Source organism: Crocodylus porosus, unplaced genomic scaffold (assembly GCF_001723895.1).
Source record: "Crocodylus porosus isolate Cpor-Errol unplaced genomic scaffold, CroPor_comp1, whole genome shotgun sequence".
Classification (NCBI taxonomy): domain Eukaryota; kingdom Metazoa; phylum Chordata; order Crocodylia; family Crocodylidae; genus Crocodylus; species Crocodylus porosus.
In genome coordinates this window covers 2213406-2232019 of record NW_017728946.1, presented here as the reverse complement: position 1 = coordinate 2232019, position 18614 = coordinate 2213406, and the positions used below count along the sequence as shown (strand labels likewise).

Here is an 18614-nt window from a genome sequence, read left to right as displayed (position 1 = left end):
GGTAGAGGGGGGAGGGATTGGGCTGGGGCTGGGACAAGCTGCCTAGCTGGGGCAGGGGAATGCAGGAGTGGGGGAGAGGGGATCCTGCCACTGTGCGCCGCCAGTCCAGGAGGTCATTGGAGCGGGTGTGTACCCCCAGATCTGTGCGGGGCAGGCTGAGCTGGGCTGTACTCTGGACGGGCGGCAGAAGGCACTGGGAGTGGGTGTTATGCCCTCCTGCTGCTCGCCCAGCCTTCCCATACTTCCTACACAAGCCGCAGCTTTGCCCCGGTTGGGCAAGCAGCAGCAGGGCATGGTGGTGGGCACATGCACCCGGATGGAGGAGGGGCTGATGGCAGAGGCTATGGGGAATTTTAGGGTGGCTGCAGCCCACCCAAAGCCTCCACTCCACTGTGCTCTATGGGGTGGGTGGAGTCAGGCTGTGGCTGGGGTAGCCTCCTGGAGTGCAGCCTGGCTGTGGGTGGCTGGAGTTAGCCTCCCAGAGTGCAACCCAGCCCAGCCCACTCCGCACCTAATCTTTGTATTGATGGATCTCAAAGCCACATCTGCCTTTTGTGCTGCTACATTACACTGCAGATTCATATGGAGTTTGTGATCTAGCAAGATACGCAGATTCTTCTCCACAGTGTTGCCATGCAGCCATATGTCACCTACTTTTTAGTCGTGTCTTTTAATGTTCTTCCCAAGGTGTAGCAACTTGCATTTGTCTGCACTGACCTTCATCCTGTTAGCTCCAGCCCAGCTTTCCAGTCTGTAATTCAGAAGAATCTTGACATTCTTAGAATCATAGAATCACAGAAAGTCAGGGTTGGAAGGGCCCTCAGGAGGACATCTAGTCCAAACACCTACTCAAAGCAGGATCATCTCCACCTATATCATCCCAGCCAAAACTCTGTCCACCCAAGTCTTAAAAACCGCCAAGGATAGGAACTCCACGACCTCTCTGGATAACCTGCTCTGGTGCTTTACTATCTTTCTCATGAGAAGGTTTTTCCTGATATCCAACCTAAACTTCCTCTGCTGTAACTTGATCTCTGCTCCTCGTTCTGCCACCTGCCACCACTGAGAACAGTCTAGCTCCACCCTCTCTGGAACCACCCTTCAGGTAGTGGAAGGCTATTATTAAATCCCCCGATAGTCTTCTCTTCCACAGACTAAATAAGCCCAGTTCCCTCAGCCTTTCCTTATAAATTATGTGCCCCAACCCCTAACCATTTTTGTTGCCTTCTGTTGGACCTCCCAATTTGTCCACATCCTTTCTGTAATGGGAGGCCCAAAACTGGACACAGTACTCCAGATGTGGCCTTGCCAATGCTGAATAGAGGGGAAGAATCACTTCCCTCAGTCTCCTGACAACACTCCTACTAATGCAAACCAGTATACCATTGGCCTTCTTTGTAACAAGGGCACACTGTTGGGTCATATTTAGCTTATTGTCTACTGTACCCCCCAGATCCTTTTCTGCAGAGCTGTGGCTGCCAAATCAGTCCTCAGCCTGTACTCAGGATAGTTCCATCCTAAGTATAGGACTTTGCACTTAGATTCATAGATGCTAGGGTCGAAAGGGACCTCAACATATCATTGAGTGTGACCCCCTGCCTAGGCAGGAAAGAGTGCTGGGGTCAGATGACCCAAGCCAGATGCCTATCCAGCCTTCTCTTAAAGACCCGCAAGGTAGGGGAAAGCACCACCTCCCTTGGAAGCCCATTTCAAATTTTGGCCACCCTTACCATGAAGAAGTTTTTCCTGATATCTAGCCTAAATCTGCTGTCAGTTTGTGACCATTGTTCCTTGTTACCCCAAGAGGTGCCCTGGTGAACAGAGCATCTCTGATCCCTTGCTGCATCCCCCTAATGAATTTGTAGGCGGCCACAAGATCACCTCTCAGCCTTCTCTTGTGGGGACTGAAGAGGTCCAGGTCCTTCAGTCTCTCCCCATAGGGCTTGTCCTGTAAGCCCCTAACCATACAAGTGGCCCTCCTCTGGACTTTCTCAAGTCTATCAACATCCTTCTTGAAGTACAGCACCCAAAACTGGACACAGTACTCCAATTGCGGTCTCACCCATGCCACATAGAGAGGAAACATCACTTCCTTGGTTCTATTTGTCATGCATCTGCTGATGCATGATTAAGTGAGGTTAGCTTTGCTGATTATTTCGTCACACTAAAGACTCATGTTCATCTTGGAGTCCACTATGACTCAGAGACCCCTTTCCGCTTCTGTGCTGCTGAGTGGGTCACTTCCTAGCCAGTAGGTGTGCTGGATATTTCTGCACCCTAGGTGCAGCACTCTGCACTTGTCTTTGTTGTACTGCATCCTATTGTGTACTGCCCACATTTCTAACCTGTCCAGGCCTGCCTGCAATCATTCGCCACCCTCCAGAGGTCGGATCTGATTATCTGGGGTAAGACCTGATGATCTATTTAGGTCCCTTCCAACCCTAAGTACTATGATACTATGAAGTGTACAATTCACCCCACAATTTAGTATCATCCACAAACTTGGCCAGAGTACACTTCACACCCACATGTAGGTCACTGGTGAAGATATTGAAGAGTACAGGTCCAAGGACTGAACGTTGCACGACCCCACTACCCACATCCTAGGGTCACTGGTGAAGATATTGAAGAGTACAGGTCCAAGGACTGAATGCTGTGGGACCCCACTACCCACATCCTTCCAGGTCGATACAGACCCGTCTACTACCACTCTCCGGGTGCGACTGCTAAGCCAATTTGCTACCCATTAGACTGTGTAAACAGCTATGTCACAGCCCCTTAATTTATTTATGAGAATGGTCTGAGATACTGTATCGAAAGCCTTGCTAAAATCCAAGAAAACTACATCCACCTGTACTCCTGCATCTAAGCATTTTGTAACCCTGTCATAAAATGAAACCAGATTGGTCACGCATGATATACCTGCTACAGATCCATGCTGGTTGCCCTGCTGCATTATTTTTCCTGCTGGACTCCCACAAATATGATCCTTCATAATCTTTTCAAAGTCCTTTCCAAGGATGCAGGTGAGACTGACTGGACTATCGCTACTCAGATCCTCCTTCCTCCCCTTCTCGAAAATAGGGACCACACTGGCCCTTTTGCAGTCCTCCGGGACCTGACCCAAGCACGAGTGCTGAAATAGCCATGCCAGTGGTTCTGTTATGACATTGGCCAATTCCTTCAATACTCTCGGATGCAGCTCATCCAGGCCTGCTGACTTGAACACATCCAGTCCATTCAAGTGATTCTGCACCAAGTCAGCATTGACAGTTGGTGGGCTGGTGTCCCTCTGATGCCCACCTAAGAACCTATTAGGAGACTTATCTTGAGCCCTGTTCAGGAACACCGAGGCAAAAAACTCATTTAAGAGCTCAGCCTTGTCTCCCCTGTCTCTCACTACTTGCTCCTTCTTGTTCAGTAAGGGTCCTATGCTGCCCTGTGCCTTCCTTTTACTCCCCACATACCTAACCCCCCCCCCCACTTCTTGTTGTCTTTAATTTGTGTTGCCAGTCTCAGCTCTGTAGTTGCTTTGGCTTTTCTAATTGCCTCCCTGCAAGTGCAGGCCAAGTAGGTATACTCCTCCTTGGTACCTTCTCCCTGTTTTCACTGCCTACCCCACTTCTTGTTGTCTTTAATTTGTGTTGCCAGTCTCAGCTCTGTAGTTGCTTTGGCTTTTCTAATTGCCTCCCTGCAAGTGCAGGTCATACTCCACCTCCATAGCTTCCCCCTGCTCCTACCGCCTATATGCCTTATATTTACCTTTAGGCTCCCCTGGATTTCCCTGTTTCACTAAGTTTTTTGGCTCCTTTCCCCCTTTTCCTTCGTACTGGGGTAGTCTCCCTCTGCACCCAAAGGATCGCTTCCTTTAGAAACAACCATCCTTCCTGGACTCCCATCTCTTATCCCGCAGTGCATCATTGACTAGACTTCTAAGCACATTGAAGTTAGCCTTCCTAAAGTCAAGCACTTCTACCCTACTAGTTATTTTACCCACCCTATGCCATATGGTGAATTCGATTGATTAGTGGTCACTGTCCCCAACTTATGAGTTTCAATAAGGACAAGATTTATTTTGATCCAATCTTCCAATTTATCTAGAACTCTCTGAATCCTAGCTCTACCCTCCAGTGTACCTATTACTCCCCCCCAGCTTTGTGTCATCTACAAACCTGCTGAGGGTGTATGCCATCCCCATCTACCAAATCACTGATGAAGATATTGAACAAAATCAGCCTCAGGACAAACCCCTGGGGCACTCCACTTGATACCAGCTGCCAGCTTGACATTGAGCCATTGATTACTACCCTTTGAACCTGATGATCCAGCCAGTTTTCTATCCATCTTACAGTTCATTCATCCAACCCTTACTACCTTAGCTTGCTTGTGCAACCATATCAAAAGCCTTGGTAAAGCCAAGATATATCACGTCCACTGCTCTTCCCCCTTCCACAGAGCCAGTCATCTCATCATAGAAGGCAATCAGTTTGGTCAGGCCCGACTTGCCCTTAGTGAATCCATGCTGACTGTTCCTGATAACGTTCTTCTCTTCCCAGTGCTTAGAAATGGAGTCCTTGAGGACCTGCTGCATGATTTTTCCAGGAACTAAGGAAATGCTGATTCATCTGTAGTCTGCCCCCTCCCTGGATCGTCCTTCTTCCCTTTCTTAAAGATAAGCACTATATCTGCCCATTTCCAATCATCTGGAACCTCTCCTAATTGTCATGAGTATTCAGAGATAAGAGCCAATGGCTCTGTAATCACATCAACCAACCACCTCAGTATCACGGTTGGTCCTGTAGACTTGTGCACATCCAGCTTTTCTAAATAGTCCCTAACCTGTTCTTTCACCCCTGTTGCCTGCTTATGTTCTCCCCAAACTGTGCAGCCAGGTGCAGTAGTCTGGAATCTGACTGCCTGTGAAGACTGAGGTGAAAAACACATTGAACAGTTCAGCTTTTTCTACATCATTTGCCACTAGGTTGCCTCCCCATTGAGTAAGGGACCCACACTTTCCCTGACCTTCCTCTTGTTGACATACTTGTAGAAACTTCTTGTTACCCTTTATGTCCCTTGCTAGCTGCAACTCCAATTGCATTTTGGCCTTCCTGATTTTATCTCTGCATGCACAGGCAACACAGTTATACTAACTGTTTGTCCAAATTTCCACTTCTTGTAAGCTTCCTTTTTGTGGTTTAGCTCACTGAAGAGTTCCCTGCTAAGCCAAGCTGATCTTCTGCCATACTTGCTACTCTTCCTGTGTATTGGGATGGTTCATTTCTCCAGCCTCAGTAAGGCTTCTTTAAAGTATAGCCAGCTGTCCTGGATTCCTTTCCCTCCCAGACAGGCCTCCCAGAAGACCCTGCCATCAGCTCCCTGAGAGAGTAGAAGTGTGCTTTTCTGAAGTCTAGGGTCCTTATTCTGCTGCTTTCCTCCCTTTCCTCAGGACTCTGAACTCAATCATCTCATGGTCACTGCTGCCCAAATTGCCATCCACTTCTACATTCCCCACCAATTCTTCCCTGTTTGTGAGCAGCAGGTCAAGAACAGCATGGCCCTGAGTTGGCCTCTTCAACATCTGCACCTGGAAGTCATTCCCAACACTCTCCAATAACTTACTGGGTTGCCTGTGCACTGCTGTATTGCCCTCCCAGCAGATGTCAGAGTGGTTGAAGTCCCTCATGAGAACCAGGGCCTGTGATCAGGAAACTTCTGTTAGCTGTCTGAAGAAAACCTCACCTACCTCAACCTTCTGGTCTGGTGGCCTATAGCAGACACACACCATGACAATCATTCCTGCTGCTCTTCCCTCTGACCCTAACCCAAAGATTTTCAACAGGCCATGCCCACTTTCATACTGGAGCTGTAAGCAACCACATAGCTCTTTTACATGAACAGAAACTTTTCCTCTTCTTTTCTGTACAGTTTATACCCATCCATGACAGTGATCTACTCATGCGAGCTATCCCACCTTTTATTAAATCACGTGATAGTTCCATGACTGTGCAAGGATTTCTAATTCCTTCTGCTTGTTTCCCAGGCTATGTGCATTTGTGTACAGACACCTGAGATAGGATGGCAATCTGTTAGTTTTCTCAGGAAGAATGAGAAGGCCTCCCATTGCACCCTTCTACTTGTACTTCCTCCAAGTCACCTACTTCCCCACTTACTTCAGGGCTTTGATCTCTATTCCCCACCAAACCTAGTTTAAAGTCCTCCTCCCTAGATTAGAAAGCCTGTCTGCGAAGATGCTCTTCCCTCTCTTCGTCAGGTGAATCCCATCTCTTCCTAGCAATCCTTCTTAGAACAACATCCCTCTTATCCTCCAACATGTTTGTGATTCTTCCTAGTTTTGTGTCATCTGTGAATATGATTCCAGCATCCAGGATAGATCTCTTTGGAACTCTACTTGAAACCTTCTGCCATACTGACATAGATCCATTTTTAATTACCCTTTGCTTGCAGCTAAGAATAAGATAATCTTCTAACTCTGCATTTTAATCTTATCAACTACTGATACCAGAACCATCTTCCTATAATGCAGCTCCACAAGACTGCCTCATTTTGTTGTGCCATTCATTTGAAAGCGTTGCCTATAGAAGTAAGGATGCAACTATGGGAAAAAATCTCTTTTCTCATGCTGATTAGGATGAATCACATAACATTATACACACTGCTTTTATCCTGTTACTTTTAAAAAGAGTAGCTTTAGAGAAGTGTTGAAAACCAGTGTGGGAGGCAGGATGTGCAACTTTGCGATAATATTGCTCAGAAGCACTTGGTACTGAAAAATACAATGGAGGAGCAAGTTTATTAAACCATACTTTGGACTGCAGAATGGAGGCGAAATATTGCCAGACTTAGACTGTCCTTGATTGTGGTCTTTCAAAAATTTCTTCCTAATTAAAATTATGACTATTTTAAGTCCCTGCTACATGGTCTGTGCAGGTGGACTATTGTATCCATGTGAAGCTCTACTGACCTCAACTGATCTTTATTTATAATCTCAGATTACAGGATCTAGGCTTTTTAAAGCCAACATTAACAATCCACTCTCTCCTTAAAAGGGTCCACTGCAGTTCAAAGTTTACATATGTAGTGTATGATCAGAAGAGAATGGCTTTCTATTCTATTTTGGGAGTTTCCAAGTACAACCTGTTTGCGATTTCTGGAATTAGAGGAAAGAGAGAAGAGGTGCATGTATCATGCACATATGCAAGAACTTTTTTTTTTTTAATTTTTTTTTGCTCTTCTGGTCACATTCTCACTCAAAAGCAGCTTGATCAATTTTCAATTTTCTAACTCTAACATTTTCATTTTAATAGTATAATGTTCTCTTATAGTTTCTATCTAAATTCCATCTTACCCAAGATTTTTTCCCTCTTGTTTAATGGATGCTTCAATGCCTCAAAACTTAGCTTGTCACCTCAGGGATTCTCATAAAGTAAGCACACTGAATCTGGGAGAATTGGTACACAGAGCCAATAAGTTGGACACATAAGGCCATGGAAGGTGTTATATTTATGTCATGTGTTAAATATCACCATTAAATGCAGCAAGTGGCACTTTCAGTGCCATAAAATTATAAACAAGCCACAAAAATGTTATATACATATGCCACATGTTCAATTTAAGGTGCCATACAAACCAGCCACAAAGACATATAATATATGTGGAATATCTTTGTGTCTGGTTTGTATAGCTCCTTAAAATGAACATGCAGCATATGTCATAGTCCATTACTGTCCAGAAACGACTAGCATCTCTTATTAGAAGTGATGTGCTCCTCCTCATATTGCCCTGGCCTAGTGAAGTGACCAGACTCTAGAGGACAAGCCCAAACTGCATCTCCTTCTAGACTTTAGAATTCAAGACTTCAATAGCTCTCACTATGAAGCAGCATTCCCCCACATACCCCCAGAGGACAGATGTCAGTTTCCTAAGGGTGATGAGATAGCATTCTATATCTAGTGTATGTCATTTTATGCATTGAAATAGAGGTATTCCAGTCACAACTGCCACTGCCACTGCCTCTTAGGCACAATTTGCAATTCTACACCTCATGCAGTGTGGGATGACATGCAAGCACTGACACCTACTAAGCAGTAGGTTCCGTGTTTGCCAGGCTGATATGTGGCTCCAGATGCATGCATACTAGGTGAACATAAGTCACAAATTTCTACCTGTCAAAAATTTGCTTGGCAACTGCAATTAAGTCATATTTATAGGCTATTGCAAAATATACCTTAAAATTTGACTGGAGCTTTTTATATGAAACTTTAACATGGCATATCAGGAAGTTTAGATTTTAGGCTTGTGTTTCATAATAGAATGTGTAATTAAAAATCCTCTATCTGTGATGACTTCAGCATGTGGTTCTGTGCTCTCCTCCTCAATTTGTCACCATATTGAGCACCTCCCTGCTTGTGATTTTAGCTGTTATATCTTGACACCAAACCCTGAACTACACATGTAGGTTTGAAAAATATGTGATGTTAAAAACAATAGGTATTAAAGCTTTGCAATTTTAATAAGTCTGTTCTTCATGAATTTTTAACATATGGATTAGAGTCCCATTCATTTTATGGCAGATTGATTTTATTGGAGACATTTCAAGTGTATGGAACGCACGGTTAAATAGATCATTTAATCTAAGTGTATTAATAGTATAAATCTGCAATCCCTTACAGTAAAGTATGACCATCAACAAAAGCAGAACCTACTCTCAATAAATCAATAAACCTATGGATGTGAGGGTCCACTACTGAGAAACTGGATCAGAAATATCATTGCTATAAAATCCCTACAATAATTTCTCTGTACTATCTGTAAAAACAGTGTATACAAAACAGTCCTTTGCAGCAAATGAGAGGAGAGAATCATACATGTTGCCTTACCCGCTGTGAGGAACTGAGATTGTCTGCATGATTAGGAAAAAGTTCAAGTGTCAAAGAAGGCTGCTTTAGTATCCCAGGCATTAGATCCATGTTAGAATCATTCTCTTGGTCGGAGACATTGCTTTCCAAAGAATCAGCTGTATGTGAAATGAAGACAAATGAGGAGTCTTTCTGTCCTGGCTAAAAAGGCCAAGCTATCATTGCACTTATGATTTTCAAGTTAAATATACTCATGCTTGCTTAAAGTACACAGCTAAAAATGGGTCTCAGGGGAAAGCATTACAAATGCAACAAAGTGCATGGAGAAAAGTGATAATTAAGATTTTTAAAAGCTCATTTTAAAGAACATTTGCCTTTTAGATAGTTCAAGCCTTCCTATCAACCCCAACAGATTTCACAGATGAATCAAAAGAAACAAAGATCATTAAGTAATAGATTACCAGAGGCTCCTGACACACATTAAAATAATGGCATCTGGGATCTGAGAAATGTTATGCTCCACTCCAGAGGTTGTGTATACTGCCATTCCAGACATGCATGGCAAGACAGGTGATATTTGGGATGGGACATAAAATTCCCCATGCCCTAACTGCACTATTATGGGGCTGCAGATGGAGGAGGGGGGCAGCTCTGTCCCAGGCTCAGGGTTGCCCCATACCCTGAGCCTGGGAAGCTTGGGTGACCTAGCACCAGCCCCAGACAGTCTCAGGTCTGATTCCATTAAACTGGTTTTGTCAGCAGCAGATACTCACTGTCAGCATTCACTTGGTGAAACTTAACTAGAAACAGTAGTTATTTGCTGCCTTTTGCTCTTTCAGTATGGCTAGAGATCCCTTCCAGCTATTGCAGATCCAATCAACCATAATTGTAATATATATGGGAATGATGTCACTGAAAGAAACACTATTTATTTAGATTTAAATCAAGCATAAGAGCATTTATCTAGATATTTTTATATAAATCCAAAAACTAGCTTTTCAGTAAGCCCTAAAAGTCAAGAAAATTGACTATCTAGGATGCAAATGAGAAGTTCCATAAACTAGAGTCCCCCACAGAGAATGTCCTGCCAGTGAGACTGGATGGCTTAGAAACCAAGACTAATTAAATCTCTTAGGCAGAGGGATCAAATTTTAATAATGTCCTGTTTGATTTCATGTTTCTTATGCAGTTTGATATTTCATTTTTCAAATATATCTTTTCTTTATTTCTGAACTCACTTGAAAGCGTAATCTCACCTGAGATTTCACTGGATACTAGGAGTAGCAGCCAAGCAGCTGGATAGAGGGGACAGAAATTGTTGGTATGGCATGGCATGTGACAGGATTCAAAATCAGGTTTAAATGAAGCAGCAATTAAAATTTGGAATGGCAAAGAAAATACGAATGCTCTGGTGGGGTGGAAATAATGGACTGATGGAGGCAGTGTAGAAATGCACTGAATAGACTAAATAAATCTAAATCTGAACTCACATCATCAGCAGCAGACTAACTTTAGACTAACATAGCTAACTACCTTTCTCAGGTAGTTGTGGAAGAAAAGCTGCTGGTGCCTGGCCCAAAAAGAGCTGGTAAGAAGTTCTTCAAGGATAGAAAGGGAAGAGAAGGGGACATATCCAGCAGTGCATAATCCTTTGATCCAAAAAGTAACTCTGCTGCATTTTAGTGCAAAACACTTCATAAACAATAATTATTTGATCATATTATTATTAAATATATATTTTTCCATGCATGTTTGAGACATAAGATTCAAGGCGGAAAAACAATCTATTGTCAATGGAGCTGCTGAAGTCACTAGCTCAGCAGAGGGCCATACTTTTGAATTACAGTCACAGTACACAGGGCAATTCTTGTGTACTAGGAGAAAAGCTTAGCAGACAGTATCAATACTGTGCAGATCTGGGCACCCATTATGATTTAGACTTTATCACACTAAGGAGAACAGAATAAATACCACTTATTTTTTAAATAAATGCAAGCCACCCATTTTGTAACAAGCAGTTTGCAGATGATGACATGCTAACCTGCTAACATGATAATCTTTTTCCCATTACATTTTTTAATCAAGAGTCTGTATTTGGGAATCCACTACTGAAAGAGGCCTCTGGGTGTTACTGTAAAATGTTCCAAGTGATCTGTTAACCAATTCTGCATCCAAGTAGTAATTTATAAATATGAAATATGTTTTGAAAAATGCAGTTTACACGCAGAGTGATCTTACTTAAGGGTTCCATTGGTGATGGGACAACAACAGCTATTTCTGTCAGGGCATCAGCATAATATAACACCTTCTTCTGCCCGTTGAAGATACTTGCCCCAACATCGTCTGAAGAAATAACTTCATCTGAGAATAAAGTATACAAAAGTTAAGTCATATGAAATACCACCTTCCTTAAAGAAAAATGGGGAGGAAAGAGATTACCTCTTGAAATTGCTTCCACAGAACCCCCACTCCTCTAGACAAAAGAAGCCTAGAGACTTCAGCTGTATGTTTCTGCATACAGCAATGTGAAGAACTGAGAGCCAGGTTTAAAGAGGTGCATGCCCCTCTCTCTGTCCTTATTTAATCTGTCAAATGACTCTTGAAACTACTGCCAAACCCAACTATTTTTAAAGTGTTCTAATTTTTCCTCATGATTTGATAGCTCAGTAAATTTGCCTGCCAAGAAAGCTTGTTTTTCTATTCCTTTCTGCAGGTAAGATGATTATCTCCCTTCAGCTGTTTGTGATGCAATTCCTTAAAGGTCTCCTGCACTTGTACATTCCAGGTGAGAGCCAATATTTTTGTGGGATTAATGCCCACTTCTTAAAACCATGGACCCAACTCTAAACACCTAAGCTTACTCTGTCCTCCATACCTAAAAATGACTGACCAGTCCAGCACATACAAACGCACTTTCAGAGGATTCTCCTTCAAAGTTTTTCATAATTAAAAAGTGGTGCTCCACCTTCCACCAAAAGAAGGCTTAAAGTTTGTTGTCATGAAATTGAAGGCAGGGCAAGGTAACACCTTTTAAACTAACTTATTCAGAGAGACATGAGCTTTCATAGGTACAGCCTACTTTGTTAGATGCTATGAATTCATATATTTGTAAATTTTCTTCACTAAAACTCAAAGGCTGCTTTATTGTATTCCTAATTTTTTTAAAGCAAGCTGGCCATAGAGAGAGTCCTTACAGCCAGACTTGTCTGAAAGAGACTGAATTTGAAGAATAAAAATACACTAGCAAAGATGATTTCTCAAAATTTGTTGCGTCATGGGCGACTTGGTGCTGCCTTAGTCGGGGGGCATATACCCCCCACCGTGGCTGATCCTCCCAACTGGGGGGGGAGGAGGGAGGAGGGGGGAGTCCCCCCACAGGTGATCCTGCAGAGCAAACATGCGGCCGCAGCCACTCCCAGAAGCACCTGCAGCGATCGGTCAGTGCTTGCATGGGGGGCACAGGTGCTCCCGCCTGCACCCCCTGCCCATTGCTTAAGTGGACAGCGTGGCCGGTTAAGTGAGTGCACCAGCACTCTCAGGGGGTGCACATGCACCCCCTACATATTGCCACTGGGAAGTGGGAAAGTCTTCAGTAAGTCCCTTACTTAATATTCTGTTCTTGCTTGCTAAGAATAAAATTAATCCTCCTTGGCCACCTTGTAACCACCTTTCATATAGTTCTAAGACAGCAATGTCTCTTCTGTATCAAGAATAAAAACTCTGTTCTCTTAACCTTTCCCATTCATTTCCCAAACTGTATTTATTTATATCTTTTGTTGCTTTCTTCAGAATAGTTTCTATTTAGAGAGATATAGTGCCAAGATTCCAAATAAGGCCTAGGCAGAACACAGCAGAATACTTAACTTTCTTACGTACTGCTACTATCATTATAGCCCAAAATAAACAGTGGCCTATTTGTAACTACATTTTTGCTGAGGTAATTGGTTCATCATCCTCTCAGCTCTTAATTTGGGTGTCAAACAGAGTCCACAGGCCAGATCCAGACTGCATGATGCATGTATGTGGCCCACATGGCATCCAGATTCTCAGTTTTACATTGAAAAAGTTTCTAACATTCACAGTTGTGAAAAAAATCTTCCAAGAGTGAACCAAGTGTAAGTCAATACACTAAAGTCTACCCAAAATCTGCAAAGAGTTTAATAGAAGAACTCTGTAGGAGATGGACTACTATCCCATTCCATACAGACCTTCCTAGAACACTTAAGCCCTCTAACACTTCAGTGACAACCTTACCTATTTAGATAAAGAGTGGGAAAAGGATGTGAATGAAGCTGTCAGGGAGATGGGAATTTAGAATTGGTATAAGAATGAAAAATAAAGGTGACTTCATAAGGGGAAAAAAGACAGAGGAAGAAGATGGAGACTAGAGAGAGGGTTTTTAAACACAACAACCTTTAATGAAATAGGTTTTTTTTCAGTAAACAGTACAAAATGTGATGATGAACAACCAAAAGAAATATGTACTTTTATATAAAGGCTGTCCCACTGCTCTCTAGCAAACTCCCAGTAACATTGCGGTTGGAATCCACTGGGAATTGAAGGGAATATGAAGTTCAGAAATCATTTACTGGCCAGCGGACCATACATCTTGTCTAGGTATCTCTCATTCTATCCAAATGTGTGTTAAATATTGCATCCTATTTTACTCTCCAGATTGGTAATGAAATATGCAACATGCGTGTCCTGAGATGAGCCAAGACAACATTTTCTACCAGAAGAACAGAAAAAGATTATGTACTTGAGGTTTTCCCATTTCTGACTTACTTTAAACAATCAGCATAACTAAAAAGAAAAAGACGCCTTGGGTAAAATAACATTTTAGAAGTCAGTTGCAAATGTAAACAGCTTTGCTGGGTTGGAGGGATGGGGTGGGGAAAAGATGCCTAAAGGAATCAATACATCCTGAAGCAAACAATTGAACTGATTCTGCATTCTAAAAACACAGTCAGAGCATTACAATAATTAAGTACATGCTGTTACCTTGTTCAGGTTCTTCTTCATCGCTGCAACTGTTAATAGACCAACTAGTTGAAATATGTCCAGTCCAACCAGAGTGCTTTCCCACATCAACTGACCAACCAAGAGACAACAAGAACTCTAGGAAGTGTGGCTGAACATTTCTGGAAGACTCTACGTTCTTTAGAATCTGAAACATATTCCAATGCCATGGTATGAATAGAAGTTTAGAGAAGACATCACTTACAATTTATTTTACCACAAATTTAGTGCTGATCAAAAGTGGCAGAACAGCAGCAGTGGAGCTCTAAGTCTTCCTATTATATCCAAAGTAGTTACCATGGAACTAGCCAAAAAGCTGCCTAGCCTGCATTACTCACTTGCTGTTAGCATCTGCTAACTTTAAAGAATGCTAGGTTGTTGTTAAAGTTATCAAGTACTGGGAGGAGTGGCACTTCAGGCTGAATACCTTCTAAGGTGCACAGTTCTAAGCTGCCGCCTGAGGGTTGACAAGCAGGGACATAGCTAGGAATGCTAGGAGCTAACAAGTTTGGTCTGGGCCCTCCTTGCTTATAGGCTCTGTAGTAGCAAACACCTCCCCTCCCCCCTTCTCTACCCTACCCCTTTCTGCCCCTCCTGCACCCTCCCTCTTCACCCATCTCCAGACTTGCCTTGGCCTGCAACAGAGCAGCACAGCCAGGGCATGAGAGCAGCTGCAGGAGAGGTGCTATCCCCGACTGCTCAGGGCTGTATGGAGCCTGGGAACAAGCAGGCAGCCCCCTGTTGTTGCTAAGCAGCAGCCAGAGGCACACCATGTAAATGTGTGCACATCCACGCTACCACTCATGTGTTGTGCTGTGTGAGTGTGGGCACACTGTGTCTTGTTGCACTGCATGTGCTGTCCATTGTGTGTGTTGTTGTGTATTGTGCTGTATGCGCACTGCGTTGTGCTGTGCATTGTGTGCACACACTGTGTATTGTGCTACATGTGCTCATGTTGCATGGTGTGTGGGGTGGGGTAGGGTATGCATGTGAAAGTTGTGTGGTGGTGTGTTGTGCTGGGTGTGGATCCCATACCCCAACTGCTCACCAGCTTCCCCCTCCCTGCACTCCTTGACCCCAGCTCCTTCCTGCCCTACCTCCCTTTGCAGCCCAGCAGGCCCTGTCCCCACTTATCAGAGTCCAGGAAGACAGTCAGTCCACCTGAAAGCAGTGCCTCCTGGGATACTGGAGGACTGTGAATTGGTGGTTTGATCTCCCCTAAATAATGAGAAGTTAGGCAAAGTTGAGCTTGTTAGCCTAGCTCAAAGAAAATCTTCACTTCATATGGTATGCCTTGAGGGCATTTAACACTTGACAAGGATGAGTATGACCCCTTTAAGTTTTAAAAGTCTTTAAGAGCGCAGGCTACAGTGCTCAACCAACAGTTACAGCTGTGAAAAGGTTAACATAACACTCCGCCCCTTCAGTTTGCTAAATGGACAGAAACAGCAGCCATCATGGCATGATATGCAGAGCCACCAGGAGTTCCTTTTCCAGTGAAGAAAACAGCTTTGTCACTTTAAAAATGTACACCAATTTTGAGGGGCTGATTTTGGAAAGCATTGTGCATGCTGCATATGAGAAAATATGGTAAATTTAAAGTGCTTTAACTGTATATCTCTAAATAATCCCAGATCTAAAATAGCTTTCATAAGTTTCCTAAAAAGGAGGAAAAGATGAATTGTATTCCCTCTTTCAGTCCCAAAAGTTGCAACAGTTTCCTGTTTAACAAATGCCAGAAACCTATTCTTGTGCTTTCCTGAACCCCAAAAGCTTTGCTGTCCCTACACATTTGCTAAAACCTACAGCTTCTCCTATTTGTCTAAGTGTCTAAAATGCAAATGTGTATTGGATAATAAATCTTCAGGTCACTGGGACATAACAGTAAAAGAGAATTAAGGTTTTGTTGTATATGAATCTTGTAGGGCTAAAAGCAAGGCTTTGTAATGCTAAAAATAAGGCCATTTCTTTTTACCTTTAACCTCAATACATAGAAATAGACACAGCACATACTAGATGAGTGAAAAGAGAAGTGCTTTGTAAAGCATTACTGATAAGATATGAAACTAGCTGAATCTGGTCAACAGAGGAGTCTCGTCAACAGAGAAACCTTGAAAGCGGGACAAGGACTGTTTTCTTTCAAGCAGACTACTTGGCAAGAATATATAAAACATGTAGTCACGAGAGTTAAACTTCGGTGTTCACGCACACCGTGCCACTTGATTGGCTAGAACTGTGGTTTAGTTAATAGATGATTAGGTATTTTTATGAGCACGAGCTAAACACGAACTAAAGCTGACGTCCTAACAAAGTATAAAATAGTATTATAACTAGTAGCCGGGGCTCCTCTCCAGAGGCACCTCGCTCGAGCGAATAAAGATTCTGTATCTGACTTTGGATACTTGCTCTGCGTGATCATTGCCCTAGCCTAGAGCGAACTGCACGTGGCTTTAAGACCGTAATTCGTAACAGTTCTTGGCACCCCAGATGGGACTCTAGGCTTGCCGACAACGGAGCGCCACACTCATCCTCCCGGAACGACTCCACAGCCCGCACTGGGTGAGTTCACCCATGGACAACTCCAGGGAGGAGGAGCAAGGACCATTGCTCTGGAGGTAAGGGGGCTTGGTAGATATGGGTTCTGGGCACAGTGTTGTTAAGGAGACTCCTTTGGCAGAAATTCTGGAGAATTGAAAGATGGTACTCAGGGGTTGTTAAAACAGAGGGCAGTTATTTTGTGTAAAGTGGATTGGCTAACTGGTACCAGGGGGATGCCTCTAGAATGGCCCGCAGGTGGAAGCTTTGATCAGGACAGGCTAACATTTTTCAGACATGAATTGGAAGACAAATTTCCTGGCCAGGTAGATTATTGGTATGTATGGGATAACTGGGTTACTACACGGTGCCAGAGAAGGGAGGAGCAAGAGTTAAAACGGCAGAAATGTACGGGTAATCTTTGTGCACAGCTTGCGGGATCCGCTCCGCCCCATGCAGCACTTTTGCCTTCTTTAACCCCTTCAGTTCCTTCTCCTCCTTCTATACCTCCTTTATATCCCTCCTTGTCTCATTCTGTTCCCACTCCTGTCACTCTTCAGGCCCCTTTGGTCTGCTAATTGTTTTACTGTGGTTGACCTTTGCGCAGTTTTTTTTTTCAGCATTCTGCTCCATCCTGACTCACAATACTTGTTTGCTTTTACTTAAAAAGAGAAGCAGCTTACATGGAATAGACTGCCCCAGGGGTTTGCTGGGTCTCCCATGATTTTTTCACGTATTCTGACTGATGAGCTAAAAGATATTGTCTTACTCGCAAGTTCTACTTTGGTTCAACATGTAAATGATTTGTTACTAGCCAGCTCTTATTGTGATGCTTGTTTGCTTGTTTCTGTGGCTTTGCTCAAAGCTTTAGCACTTAAAAATCATCATGCAACTCAATCCAAGTTACAGCTGTGGAAAACTCAAGTAAATTATTTGGGCTTTGTAATTTGACCAGGGGGCGATTGCTTTCCCCTGACAGGGTGCAAGCTATCTAAGATCATCCTCGCCCTGTCACTAAAAAGCAGTTGCGGGCTTTCCTGGGGGCAATGGGGTTCTGCCGCCCTTAGATTGCAGCGTTTAGAGAAACCGCCAAGCCCCTAGTGCAAACAACTACCTCTGTAGCAGTAAACCCACTAATCTAGACTCATGAAATGGATGCTGCCTTCGTAACTCTGAAGAAATCCCTTATGTCAGCTCCTGCTTTAAGTTTGCCAGATTGCTCTAAGGCTTTTTTTTTCTTTTCAGTCATGAGCGACAAAGAGTTGCTAGTGGTGTCTTATTACAATATCTTGGAGACTGTCCACGTCCTGTGGCTTACTACTCTGTACAACTGGCTCCGGTTATTAGAAGCTCCGTATCCTGTGTTCACTCCGTTGCAGCAGCAGCTGTGATAGTTGAGTGGTCCTGCCCTATTGCTCTTGAGCACCCATTGACAGTATGGGTTCCCCAGGAAGTTAAAATTTTGCTGAAGCAACGTACTACACAGGCTTTGTCTCCGCAACAGGCTCATAAGTACGAACTTATTTTATTAACAGCGAATAATGTTTCTCTTTGGAGATGTAATGTTCTTAATCCAGCTACCCTTCTGCCACTGCCAGATGACGGAGAACCACACCACATGTACATGGACGTAGTTGCCAAAAAGTGGTAAGCCACGCCAGGATTTGCAAGAGAAACCCCTTTTCAAATTCTGATTTTGTTCACAGATGAATCCTCCTTTTATTCAAACGGTCACAGTGTTTCCGGATATACTGTTGCCACCTTGTAAAAAGTTATTGAAGGAGGGAGGGAGGCGGCCTCAACAAGCACTCAGGCAGCTGAATTACATGCCTTCACTCAGGCATGTTTACTTGCTTCTAGTATAGTGAGCGGGTCACCATTTTTACTGATTCTAAGTATGCATTTGGTGTCTGCCATGCTACAGGTCAGTTTCATAGTTTCTAGGGTCAGACCTGAGTAGATCATCTAGTCTGACCCCCTGCCATGGCAGGGAAGAGTACTGGGGTCAAACGACCCCAGCAAGAAGTTCATCTAACCTCCTCTTAAAAACCCCCAGGGTAGCAGCCAGCACCACTTCTCTTGGAAGTTCGTTCCAGATCCTAGCTGCCCTGACCGTGAAGTAGCGCCTCCTGATATCTAACCTAAACCTACCCTCTGCCAGCTTGTGACCGTTATTCCTGGTCA

General features: G+C 43.6%; 1 protein-coding gene across 5 annotated transcripts in view; it reads right to left on the bottom strand.

Annotated features, from left to right (window-relative positions):
- Window positions 1-18614, bottom strand: part of RALGAPB (Ral GTPase activating protein non-catalytic beta subunit) — a 191889-nt gene that overhangs the window by 21101 nt on the left and 152174 nt on the right. For all 5 annotated transcript variants that reach the window (XM_019550734.1, XM_019550735.1, XM_019550736.1 and 2 more), the window contains 3 exons: window positions 13878-14043; window positions 11115-11237; window positions 8898-9034 (listed from right to left, as the gene is read on the bottom strand). In XM_019550734.1, coding sequence (XP_019406279.1) covers window positions 8898-9034; window positions 11115-11237; window positions 13878-14043 — 426 coding nt within the window. The remainder of the gene's footprint in view (window positions 1-8897; window positions 9035-11114; window positions 11238-13877; window positions 14044-18614) is intronic.